At 41.7% G+C, this 12508-nt stretch overlaps 1 protein-coding gene across 6 annotated transcripts in view; it reads right to left on the bottom strand.

Annotated features, from left to right (window-relative positions):
- The window catches only part of eml1 (EMAP like 1), a 52650-nt gene that overhangs the window by 13542 nt on the left and 26600 nt on the right, over positions 1-12508 (bottom strand). For 3 of the 6 annotated variants that reach the window (XM_023393717.2, XM_023393714.2, XM_023393715.2), the window contains exons 2-7: positions 7671-7853; positions 7304-7357; positions 4727-4865; positions 2258-2386; positions 2015-2043; positions 43-69 (exon numbers count right to left, since the gene is read on the bottom strand). In XM_023393717.2, the coding sequence (XP_023249485.1) occupies positions 43-69; positions 2015-2043; positions 2258-2386; positions 4727-4865; positions 7304-7357; positions 7671-7853 (561 nt within the window). The remainder of the gene's footprint in view (positions 1-42; positions 70-2014; positions 2044-2257; positions 2387-4726; positions 4866-7303; positions 7358-7670; positions 7854-12508) is intronic. The other 3 variants (XM_023393716.2, XM_023393718.2, XM_023393719.2) reach the window with 3 other exon arrangements.

The following is a 12508-nucleotide window of genomic DNA, read 5'->3' as shown; positions in this document are numbered from 1 at the left end:
AAACACACACAGGGGGAGTGGGCGGGGTGGGGGGAAGCCTACCTTTGCAGTGGGTCACACGTCGCATCCCTTGTAAAGGTCACAGAGAGAGAGACACAAGTACCAGGTGAGGGGTGGCATTGCTTCCTCACTTCCTGGTCTGTCCTAATATGAGTGCATTCGCACTTTCTGGTGTTACTGAACAGCAGCGTCTGTCCTGGACACTCTTAATGAATCGATGCTCGTTTCCTCGTTGATGGTGTCCCACCCTCTGCTCTTACGTGGTGAGTAGATTATTACATTTATCTGTCTAATTAGCTTTTTGTTGTCTTTGTTTATCCCTCTTTGAAGAAAAGAAAATGATCAGAGTGACAATGTACCTTTTCAAGTTTTTGGAAAATATTCCAGCATCTTTTAATCTCTTAACTTTTGTTTTCTTAACGACATGAGAGTCTGCCAAAGCACATAAACCTGCTTGCACTGGCTCACCGTAAAGTTGGTTGACTCAAATGAATCACTTTGCATTAAATCTCCTCATGTATTGCAGCTAAGCATAATATTGGCAGAAGTAACTGTTGCAATTATCAAGTGTATTGGTTAATTGTCACCCAGTGGTAGTTTATGTCCATGATACTGCCCCGAGGCTGTTTTGCAGGACATTATTGGTCTATAATTAATTCAAATGTCCATTAATTGCCGTACAGCAGAAACAATTATCCCTGTAGCACAGTTGCTCCTAATAGTCAGCATCCTCTGCCAGATAGCAGCGGCCTTCAAGATAATATTTAAATTTGACTGTCACAATGACTTGATGATATGTGATTTATTACCGGGGATATGGACTGACTTAACAATTCTACCTCATAATCTGATTGGTACAGTTTGAAAACAAACAAAGAGCATATATTAGTTTTATATGTGGATCACATTTGCTAGAGTTGGACGTCAAACTCAAAAAAATAAAAAAGCCTGAACCAAGGAAATCTGGAGCCAGGTGTTCGAACCAAATGAAAAACAGCAGTTCAATTTACACAAAAATCAATAGCATGCTGGAGATGGAAATTCTGATCGATTCTCATCTCATTTCATATTCAGTCCCTCTGTCTTGTTACCATGTGTTTCCTGCTTCTCATTTACACAATAAAGTGTGTAGGAGTTGGTTCAGTTGTCGGGTGCATGGTTCTGGAAACATTATAACCTCACAATTAATGGGCGGCTCATTCTCTGCCTTTTTCAGAAGCCTTTAGTTCTTTCTTTTGTTTGTCTCGTTGCTTGAAAAACAGATAAGAAACATAAATAAAACGGTCCTGGCTAGGTTGCAGAGTGCTGTGTTCAGGTGTCAGTGCTTAGAGGGAAATTCTGAATTATTGTACGATTGTAGCCATTATGACTAAGGATCAAGTCAACTTTACACTCAAAACCTCAGGAAATGTGGACTCCAAAGAAGGACTGTCCATATATTGGGAGAAGCAATGTGAGCTTCCTAAAGCTTTCCAAATACGTTTCAAATAATTTCAGTCGCTAGCATCTGAATCTGCATCTACACAGCAGAGCTGCCACAATGTTGAGAAAATATAGGACTTAGCCTTTACTTGAATTTAACGAGAAAAAATAACTTTGCAACCAGAAGTTGAACTTAAACAATGCAGTAAGAGTGTATGAAAAAGAAAAAGACGAACAGACATTTGGATGTGAAGGTGCGGTAATGGATGAGGTGGGCTGGTTACTGGTTAAAGAATGGATCATGGAGAGGATGAATGTTTGACCCTGATATTCAAGAAGTCCTGAGCTGTTCTCTGTGTGCAGGAAACAGTTCAAGGCACTAACTCAAACTATAATTGACAACATGTATTTCCCTTCATCATTTTGGGAATATACAAAAGGTTCATAAATAATTCTTCATTTTTGACAGTATTTCCTCGACACAGAGAACCACTGAGCATCTGGTGTGATGGCTCTCAGTGGGTTGTATCATAGCATGGAAACTATCACAGCTGTCAGGCTACAGAGCCATAAAGGAGCCTCTGGGTCTTACCTGCATTGAACACTGGATCCCTCTGTTTGCTGCAAAGTGAATGAGTAAACACACAGCTGTCAATCAGCAAACCACATCTGCTGTATGTCATTGATTTGAAAGTGCTTTTTAAGGAGAGCAGTGTGTTATTTAGAAAAAACTAATAAAAACACACAGTGCTATCTTGTTTGGACAGTGTCAGTGACACATACAATATGCATGTGTGCACTGAATGGGAAACCAATTCCATTATGTCCATGTTACCTGTCACTTCTTTTGCCGCTGGAATTGCTGCCGGTGGATCCGGCGCGAGTTCGGTTGCCCTTGGAGTCGCCTGAATCTTTCCGTGTAAGAGTTCCCACATGTTCATTTGAGTTGGCTCTCCTCACAGTGCTGTGGTGAGGAGGAAGGTGGACAGAGAGGAGGTGTGGGGGGGAGAACAAGAAATGGGTCATAAAACTACTTGACGCTGCTTTCCTAAAAAAGCCCTCTGATAAAAGTTTTCATCCAAGAAACAGCTTTTGAAAGCACATATTTATTTGATGATTCAGCTCAGATCTGTCTAAATATTACATAGCATTTTCAAGAGAACTCTTAAACTGTGTGACTCTGTACAGCAGTGTCAGAGAAATGTGGATATTTGCTATTTCCTCACACTTTCACTCTGTTTACTCCCCTGTGGTGGTTACAACTACAGCATCAGTGCAGACCTGTGCAGATCTGCATATTGGTGGTGCAGACAGCCTGCCTATTCACAACAATGAAAAGGCCCCATCAGCAATCCAATGGCCAGTAGGCAAAGTCACCTAATCCACCCTATGGGAGAAAAGTCTATTCAAATCCTGAAACTGGCTGGTGGCTGTTATCCCTTCTGGAGAGCCTGCATGTGTTTGTTCAGTAAAGAGCAGAACAGAATAAAAAAAGAGAGTGAGAGAGACTGTTGTTTGCAGTGTTATCCCATGAGGAATCATAGTAATTGGGCCACAGGGCATTGGGGAACGCTGTTGTGTGTGTGCCAACACTGATGGGATTGTGACCAATCTGCAGTTTAGACTAATCCCAGATCGAGACAGTGAACAACACAAATACTGCTGCAAAGATCGATGATTTAAACAACATAAAGTGAATGTTACAGATGAGATAAATGGTGATAAGAACATGAAAGATATCACTATTTTCATGTAGTTTGGTGACTGATTTACAATCGTAACTGAAGATGATGGTTAACATGCATCATGACTGCGATGCGGCGGTGATGTTATATCGTGACCAGTGACATACTGTAACTTGGTGACGCTCTCACCTCAGGGGCAGATAGAGAATTCTGGTAGAGCGAGACAGAGAGGACAAACTGGACAGACTGGCGGGACATCACACAGTAGATGGACAGGACATAAACAGGATATAACGTCATAGTGGAAAGGACATGTTATCAGAGAGGGACAATACAAGAGAACGGACATGCAGACAGGAAAGGTGGGAAAGACAGACGACACAACCCGCAAAGATAAACAGGGGAGACACCTAAATTCAAAACCAAACATTTAGGAAAGCAGCAAGAAAACATATTAGCTTCATTTAGCAGAGCCTGGCTGCCACTGAGGACAGAGGTCATGTGCTCTGTGAGCAGCCGGCGGAGATTTAAAACACATACAGAATGGGTATTTTATTGGCTGAATTAAATGTTTTTAAATTCGATAACCCATTATAGGCCAAATAAACAGATAAAATAATGAAGAATACAGTAGTTCTCCACTTGGATTTGTTCCAGGCTTTGTGGAGGCTTTGAAACAGCACTACAGCATTTAGACATACTGTACATGGAGGAAACTCTAAAGAAAACTGAGATGAAATTCAGATCTTTTCAGAGGAAATTTTTTGCTGGGGGGGGCTATGATCTCAGTACTTCTTCTTTATGGAGAATTCAATGGTCATTGTGTACTAGTTCAACGTTCAAGAAACAACAAAGTAGAAAGAGTCAGCTAAGCTTGAAACCAGTCAGAGAAATACAAGCCAACTCCAAGTACAACAAGGAAATACATCAAACCAAATCACATTTCCTGCACCAGTACTGTCCTGCCTGATGTTTGTCTCTATCCACCAGCCTCGTACTGGTTATCAATCTGCAGAGCCATTTCTTTACCGTCCTCTCCAGTAAATCTCAAGGTGAGAGTCAGTGAGCACTGAGAAAGTATCATCTCTCACTGTCTTAAAATATCCCCAAATGAGAAATGAAAGTACACACATGGAAAAACAAGGAAACAACACCTCAGGAGAGTTAACATCTGTTTGGACTGGAGCTGGTCCCCGCTGTCTGCTGAGCTTCATCTGATTATGGTAATGTCATCCAGACATGGGAAAAAGGCTATTGTTCCCCTGACAGACAAGATTGATAACCTGTGCTTCACATTCATGTGTAAACACACACACACACACACACACACACACAGAGACACACACACGGCATGGAAGCAGAGGTGGCGATGACAATACTATGTCTCTGTTTATCAGCCTTGTTTAATGTCAGTGGCTTTGGCTGATAAAAAGCCTGAAATGTGACGGTTTATGGCTGAAGTTGTCTGACATGGCAAAGACAAAACAAACGTCTCCAGACAAATGAAATGCCTGGAAAGAAAACAACCTGGTCTCCTCTGAAATTGGCAGAAAGGACTCAACTTCAACTTGCACACCAAATTATTTCACTTACAATGTTTTATTTTTTAGTTTCCTCACCTCTTGCTGGCTGGTGCGCTGGTGTCCTTCCTGGATCCAGATCCAGACGGGGAGGGCAGAGTGCCGCTGCCTTTCTTTGGTAGGATGGTCCCGTTGTTTACTGTGGGCCGTAACGGCAGGGTGGCAATCATTGGCCTGGCTGGAAGAAAAAGGACAACAGCAGGGCATGTTGAGAAAAAAAAAGAAAAAAAAAGCTCGATACTGGCCTGGGATCAGCATCGGCTGCTGTAGTGACAGTAACATCTGAGCATGCTGGTCAGGGAGGTTGCATTCCTTGGTGTATAATATAATTGTGATAATAAATGAGATGAAGTAATAATCTATAAAATTGTATTTAGACACGCTGTGGTGTCCCAGGAGGGTAGGTGTAGTGCAAAGCCTCCCAGCATGCACTGGTTCATGTGCTGTTATTTCAGTCAGTATAATAAGGAAATCTGGTTTTACTGAGAGTGTTGTGGTGTGCAGGTTTAGTTACACAGTACACAGATGATCTGTTGTGCTGTTGAGCTAATGAAGCGCACTGTTGCACTGGAAACTTTGAGTCAGGGGGAATTATGGCCAAAAAATTGAAAATGTGATGAGTATCACAAAAATCACATAAGAAACACAAGTTTTGTTTCAGCTTTCTCCACCTTCAGTCGTAACAAATTTGTATTTATCACTGTGTCCAGTCCATTTGACTGTGATTATAATGATACTGATGATAATACCAAACTAAATTTGAGCCTTAACAGTTTGTATTTGTTGCTGATATACTGTATTTAGTGTGACGCACATATACAATACTCCCTCTGCGATGCTATCATGCTCTTCAGTGAGGGTTCAAAGAGATACACACATACATAACAGACATAATAACAAACATACACATATACACTGTCTGTAGAGTCTGTGATCCAAATCTGAATTAACATAATTTAAGGGTTTTAATTTTGTTTTTTTTCTCCCTTTGTTGAGAATATTGTTCGTCTTCTTCAATTAATATTTTTATATAGATGCTTCATGTTCACATATCATTTGTAGGAGGTGGTGCGACAACACAAAAGGTGCATGCACACACGCACACACACACACACACACACACACACACACACATACACACACAAAGACACACCACACATGCCAGTTAGGCAAGCCCAGAATAACAAATCCAAGCTGCAGCTTTATCTGCAGTGATAAATATTTAATAGACATCGTTTCATCCAACAGAGACACACAAACACACACACACACACACACACACACACACACACACACACACACACACACACACACACACACACACACACACACACACACACACACACACACACAAAACACACATTTTGCTCTGTTATCTTTCATGTAGCAATTACACAGCAGGGGCAAACCTAGGTTGTAATTTTGTTAGCATGTTAAAGAAGATGAATGTGTGTGTTTCTGTGTGTCCATGACTGTCTTTATGCAAACTGCGTGCATGTATTAAGCTTTCCGAAGCAGATCATTGTGCCTCAGCAGAGGCGAGCAGGCTGCTGGCTCCCTGCAGCTCAAAGTGGAGAACAATAAGGGAAAGCAGCTCAGAGTCTGAGTCATCATCATCCAGCTCCCAAATCAAACTGAAACTCCATCCACCCAGAGTCACTCCGGAGACTGAGTCTGGCAGCCGCACAGATTCTTAATCTGTTTCTGTTTCATCACTCAAATGCACGTTTGTGCATAAAACCCTGCATAAAGTGCAAATGATTTCACATGCAGACTTCATCAGCTTCTAGGGGTGAAGATACTCTTTGAAAGACAGCGTGTATCAAACACACCTCAGCTGCAAATCGACCCATTACACACAACACAACATGGGAAAAACCTATCATCATTCCATCTATGGTGTTCAGCTCTATCTTATTCTGTGATGATGTGCTGCTTTTTAACTTTTGTTAGGTCCCTTTCCTACATTTATCACAGCGACTTCACCCTCCGTCCTCTGGTTTCAACTCTAACTTAAAGAAATATTTTGACACTTTGGGGAAATTGCTAACTCGCTTTTTCTTGCCAAGAGTTAGATGAGAGGATCGAAACCACCACACCATTTCTGTCTGTTCAATATAAAACTTCTAACTTCCAGTCCAAGGCTACAGTTTATGGTGGATTGTGTTGCATCTTTAGGTGTTTCTGGTATTATGTCCATGTGACCTCAAATGATATTTTTTTTCATTAGGAATAAAACAAAAGCAACAGCTCATTATTTATTAGGGGGAATTGTCCTTAAACAGAAATGTTGCACACAGACACTAACACAGAACATGCGCTTAGCAACTTATTCCCACAATTGATAATTTAATATTATCATAGAGTTCTTGGACTCAAAAACACTTAAAAGAAGTATGTTGAGTGCTTCCCTCGGGTTAATAATATTATTTCTATCTACTCAGATCACAGTGCATTGACCTCAGGCAGTGCAGTACTGACAGTAACAGTCTGTTTCCTGGTGAAATACTAAACTATAAACAACACAGTACTAGCAGGCAGTGACTGAAATGTATTTGCTTGTACAAACGACAGCAGGCCTGGTTAGTGCAGAGAGACTATACACAGTCGGCCTACCTGGCTTCCCAACATTGCTGTCTGCTGAGGGAGACTTTCTCATCAAAGCAGGGTCTATACATGTAACATACAATACATTTAACGACACGACACAGTCCAGGAGAAGAAAGGACAGGAGATCGACAACTAGTGAGCCAGAGAAAAAGGAACAAAACAGGATTTGAAGGAGACATCATCTAGAGAGAGAGGACAGTGGGAAAGGACAGAAAGGATGCCTACCAAAAACGGGTGCGTTAGCCAGCGTGCGTGTGTTTTAAATGTTAAAAGAAGTGTGACACCAGAGAACCTCTTGGCCTTCTTCTTCATACCCCAGATGTACTGGCTCTTAAACTCATCACAAAACACAAGCACCTGTGCTGTGTGTTACCTTTGGTGGGTCCTCTGCGTGACCCCATGGCCTGCTGCTCCTCGGACAGGTTGAGCCTGCGGACCACGTCGGCCAGAGCCGACTTCAGCAGCTGAATCTCGTCCTCCTGCATCTGGACCCTCTGCTCCAGGGAGGCGATGCGGTCGGTCACCTCCATACTGCTGGCTGCTGACGCACTGTCATCTGAGGAGACACAGAGAGCTGATGTCAGAGACGTGGATTAGGGATACGGTGGCCTGATGAGTCAGTTAGTGCTGATATCAGTCTGTTAGTTCTCTTTCATTGTGCCAAAGTAGATGACAATTTTCATTTACGGCAGGATGAGATGCTAATACAACAGTGGCCAATTTATTAGATACACCTGGATGAAACTAATCCAGTGTAATCCAACAACACCAAAAACTGCAGCCTCCAAAATGACCATAAAGTTGAATCAATACCTCTGTAAACATTATAACCTTCTTGAAGGACAGTTTGACATTTTCTTCCTAGCTTTCTTGCCAAGAGTTAGATGAAAAGATCAATACCGCACTCAAGTCTAGAGCCAGGAGATGGTTATCTTAGCTTAGCATCAAGACAGGAAACAGGACTGGAAACATATTAAACAAACCAGATATGAGGTGTTAATAACTGAGCTTTACAGGTGCGGGTGGGTGGACTGTATTATCTATCGCATCCTTGCTTGTTTGCAAATTTACAAATAGAAAATGCATAGACAGCATTTTTAAAAATCTATTTCTGATCTTTTAATAGCTGAGAATATGTGAGTATGTGAGCGGTGGTTTGTTGTTATTATAGTTTACAGTTACAAAATTTACTGTCACTTATATTTACTGTTACTATAATTTCTGATAGAAGTTTATTTTTCATAATTTCCTTTGTCAAGATTGTTTTCTTCTTCAAATTATGGAGATAAGAAAAGGCTGAGTCCGACAGAGGTTTCACTGAAAGAAAATGAGACAGACAGAGAAAAGGCAGGACTGGAATACAAGGAGCAAACTCTTTATCCTTTCATACATTCAGACTCTGAATGTATGAAAGGACGTCTGAATGTCTTGTCTTTGAAGCCTTCGCCTTGTGCGATTCAAAGAGCTCACTGCTTTTCTAGTAAACCCCTTCATTCATGAGCCTGTCTTTAATGTCTGTCTGTCTGTTCTTTGAGTTTAAACTAACTTAACACATTATTATCACCCCTCCACCTGACACCCCGATAGAGGCCAAGCGCCGGCCACCAGGGTCCACTTCATTAATAATAACACACATTTATAGACACACAGACACACACACACCCACACACAGGGTCTCCTCCATTAAGACTTTGATGTCACAGGGGTTTGATGAAATATTAATGTAAATCACTGCTGTGTTTTCCCTGCAGACTTGTAATAACAGTCTGATGCATTATGCATTAGAGAGCAGGCATCTGGTGATTAGACAGATCTGCACTGTGCGTTCCCTCTGTGAATCTGCGTTAAACCCTGACTGCCTGGTAACACTATTGAAATCTGAGGAAGCTCTTGACTTCAGTAAATAACATTCTCAAACAATCAAGTGCAATAATGTCTGGAACACTCTGAAATGTGTCTGAATTCAGATGAAGTGATGTGATGAGTTTGACTCTCTTACATAAACAAAAACCGCTCAGGGGATCCAGGACCTCCCTGACCAGAGCTTCTCTCCAAATATTTGCTTGTAGAGAAAATTAAATAGTCCATTCAGTGATTGCTGCAATAACATACACTTGGAACACAAGACATTAAATTACTCAAAACACAATTTTCCTCTCTGCAATTACCAAATTTTTTAACAAATGATTTTCCAACGGAAAAAACAAATGTGTTTTTCAATATCTTGATATCATGGGAGAAGTCAAAAACTGACGTGTGTTGGTGTAACTGGACTAATGATTAATATACAAGGGATTAATCATTGTTGGTAATAAAAAAACAATTTCAACCAATCAAAACCAATATGTTTTGGTTGCAAGAATCTCAATTGAACATATTCAGGTGGAAAAACACCATTAAATACAGTCAGACTTCCATTTCCAACCAGACGTAGCTACTTAAATCATGAAACTCTTACAATTTAATTCTTGATATCTAAATAATTAGTGACATCATATGATACTTGAGTCTGGGTCATTGCCACACTTGATCAGATATACTTTTTATGCATCACAACAAGTATTCTGAAGTATAAAATCCCATGAGATCCAGTGAAGTCATTTTCATTTAATTAGCAGAACGTGCCAGAAAAGCAATTTTACAGATTTGTTTATGAGTGGACAAATTCCATTAGTGAACAAAATCCTGCGCCTGTTAGCTGGTTATGAATTGTTTAGTCAGGGAGACCCTGCATGAGACAGGATGGTAAATTGGTGCATTAAGCCCCACATTGGGAGGCTTGAGGCCTATAACAGAAAATGGAAATTAACTGATTCAGAATGGCTGAATCAATCAATTTCAATTGGTACAGACACACAGCAGCTAAGTAACAAAAGCGTCCTCCAGTGTCCTGTTTTCTTTTAGTCACTGTCACAGGCATCGCTGCTGCCTTGTCATTAATAGTTTGGACACATAAGAAAAGACTCAAACACTGCTTCACATTGAAACAAGACAGATGAAGATCTACTATCATGCTAGTATCTCTGTGACACTGTACTAAGACACCAGAGTGCTTTGAGCTAAACACTAACACCAGCATGCTAATATGCTCACAACGACAATGCTAACATGTTGATGATTAGCAGGTATAAACGACAAATCCCCCAAACGAAATGACAAAAATACGTCATTTGTCCTTCTAGAGTGACGCAACAGTATTTTCTGATTTGTTGCACCCATCAGCAGGATGACATCATCTGTCTGTTCCCTCCGAGCTTTGGTTAGATTTAGGCACAAAATGAGTTGGTTAGGTTTAGGGAGACGTGATTGGGGTTAAAATTACAATTTCATCAATGAAGTCATTGGACCTTCATCGTCATTGAGGTCCTGTATTTAAGTTGTTTTGGGGCACTTGCCAAAATGACTCATTTTGTCACTTTTCTTGGGTGGACAGTCGTGGTGTCATGTTTGCCATGTTCACCATCTGAGTTTAGTGTGTACAAAGAACAGCTGAGGCTGAGGGGAAGTATTGGGTGTACTAAAATTTTGAGCTGATGATTTGACTACATGTAGGGTCACAGAGTTATTAAAATTTATCTTGAGGGCGACATTTCAGCTAAAACCACAACATCCTGGTGACGTTAGAGGAAAAATCACAGGATCGTCAGTGGGCTCAATCGTGTCTAACTTCATGGTAATCCAATAGTTGTTGAGATATTTCAGTTTAGACCAAAGTGTCGGACTGACCAACACTGCCGTCCATAACCGTCCCTGCTCTGCCTGTGTGAATAAAAAAAAAAAAAGTGCTGAAAATCATTTGCAGGGTGGAATTAGACTTCAAGGTTCCCAAGGTGTGACAGGCTGCAGTTTTATGATAGCAATACCTCTATTGCACTTCATGTATGCACTGTCTAATATTTTCATCTGCCCACCAAGTGAGGATCCCATAATGAAAACCCCCCATCTGGAGAAATGGAGTCAGATGAAAACTGCAGGTGCACAATCTAATACATTAGACTCCCAGCAGCGACCTTACAAGCACAATGAGAAATATGTCTGCCTCGGTTAATACACTCATACGTTCACTTACAGACTGATTTCTCCTCAAAGGAAATGCTTTCTTGTTTCATAACACACGACGCCAATCTTACTTCTTCATCTGAACATACACTGACAAAGCATATTCCAGATATGAAACTGGATCTTAATATCTTTCTGCTCACCTGAGACGCTTTCCTTGTTCATATTCACATGCGAACGTGTGTCACAGAGTGAATATCCAGAGATAAAGCTTCTATTATCTGTTCAGCATCTGTTGTGGGTCTGCTCCCAACACTGACACAATGACAGCATGATACCATCAGCCGTTGAAATACAATGACTGGCTGTCACGGCCGCGATTCCCCCGGCCCTGCGCTAACATCCTCCGTCTGTCACCCTGCTACCCGGCTGAAACCTCTGGGGCAAGTCAGCGCCCCAATAACACCACGTTCACAGGCAGGGCTAAAATCAGAAAAAAAGTCGGTGAAGCTTCAGTTTGGTGTTTGTTTTCATACAGAAAATGTGTGTCGATGGTGTCGGTGTGAATTCGGCTAAATTTGCTCCGGATGCGACTGCACTCTCGGGGGTTTAGGTCACATGCTGTCTGTCCAGAGAGGCTGTATCAGTGAGATGTCAATCTTCATTCAACAACAAATCCATCACCCCATGTGTCCTCCTGTTTCTCTTTTATCCCCGCAAAAGTAGATCATTGCACCCCACCGACCCCCCCACCCCCACCGCGACACCCCCCCACCCCGCTCCAGTGCGCTGTTCACACCTGTCAGCCGGCTGCTTAAATTACTTCATTTCTGTCAGTCTTCCTCAGCATCCGCCTGACTTTCTTTTTCTGTCCCCGTTTCATTATTTGGTCAATATGTGGCTGGGTCACAAATCCTGGACGGGTTAACTGAGTCCATCTATCTGCTAACCCTAATGCATCGTGACACGCTGCTCCCTATTACCTTCCTCTGCAAGGCAATGTCATTCTGTCTCCTTAAGTGCTTGTCCATCACTTCAGCCACAGGGACTCCAAGAAGAGCAAACAGAAAACAGGCTCTCTGCAGTTCATTTTTCCTGCTGTAAAATAACCACACCCATCCCCTGCTTTCATCTCCACCTTATTTCTGAGTCATTTACTGACCTCAGTGTCATCAATAATGAACACTGGAGGGTGGGTACATCAGCCCCCCC

Source organism: Seriola lalandi, unplaced genomic scaffold, assembly GCF_002814215.2.
Source record: "Seriola lalandi dorsalis isolate HSWRI2012SDOR001 ecotype SW California unplaced genomic scaffold, Sedor1 jcf7180002054942, whole genome shotgun sequence".
Taxonomy (NCBI): Eukaryota; Metazoa; Chordata; class Actinopteri; order Carangiformes; family Carangidae; genus Seriola; species Seriola lalandi.
This window is presented reverse-complemented; position numbering and strand designations above follow the sequence as displayed.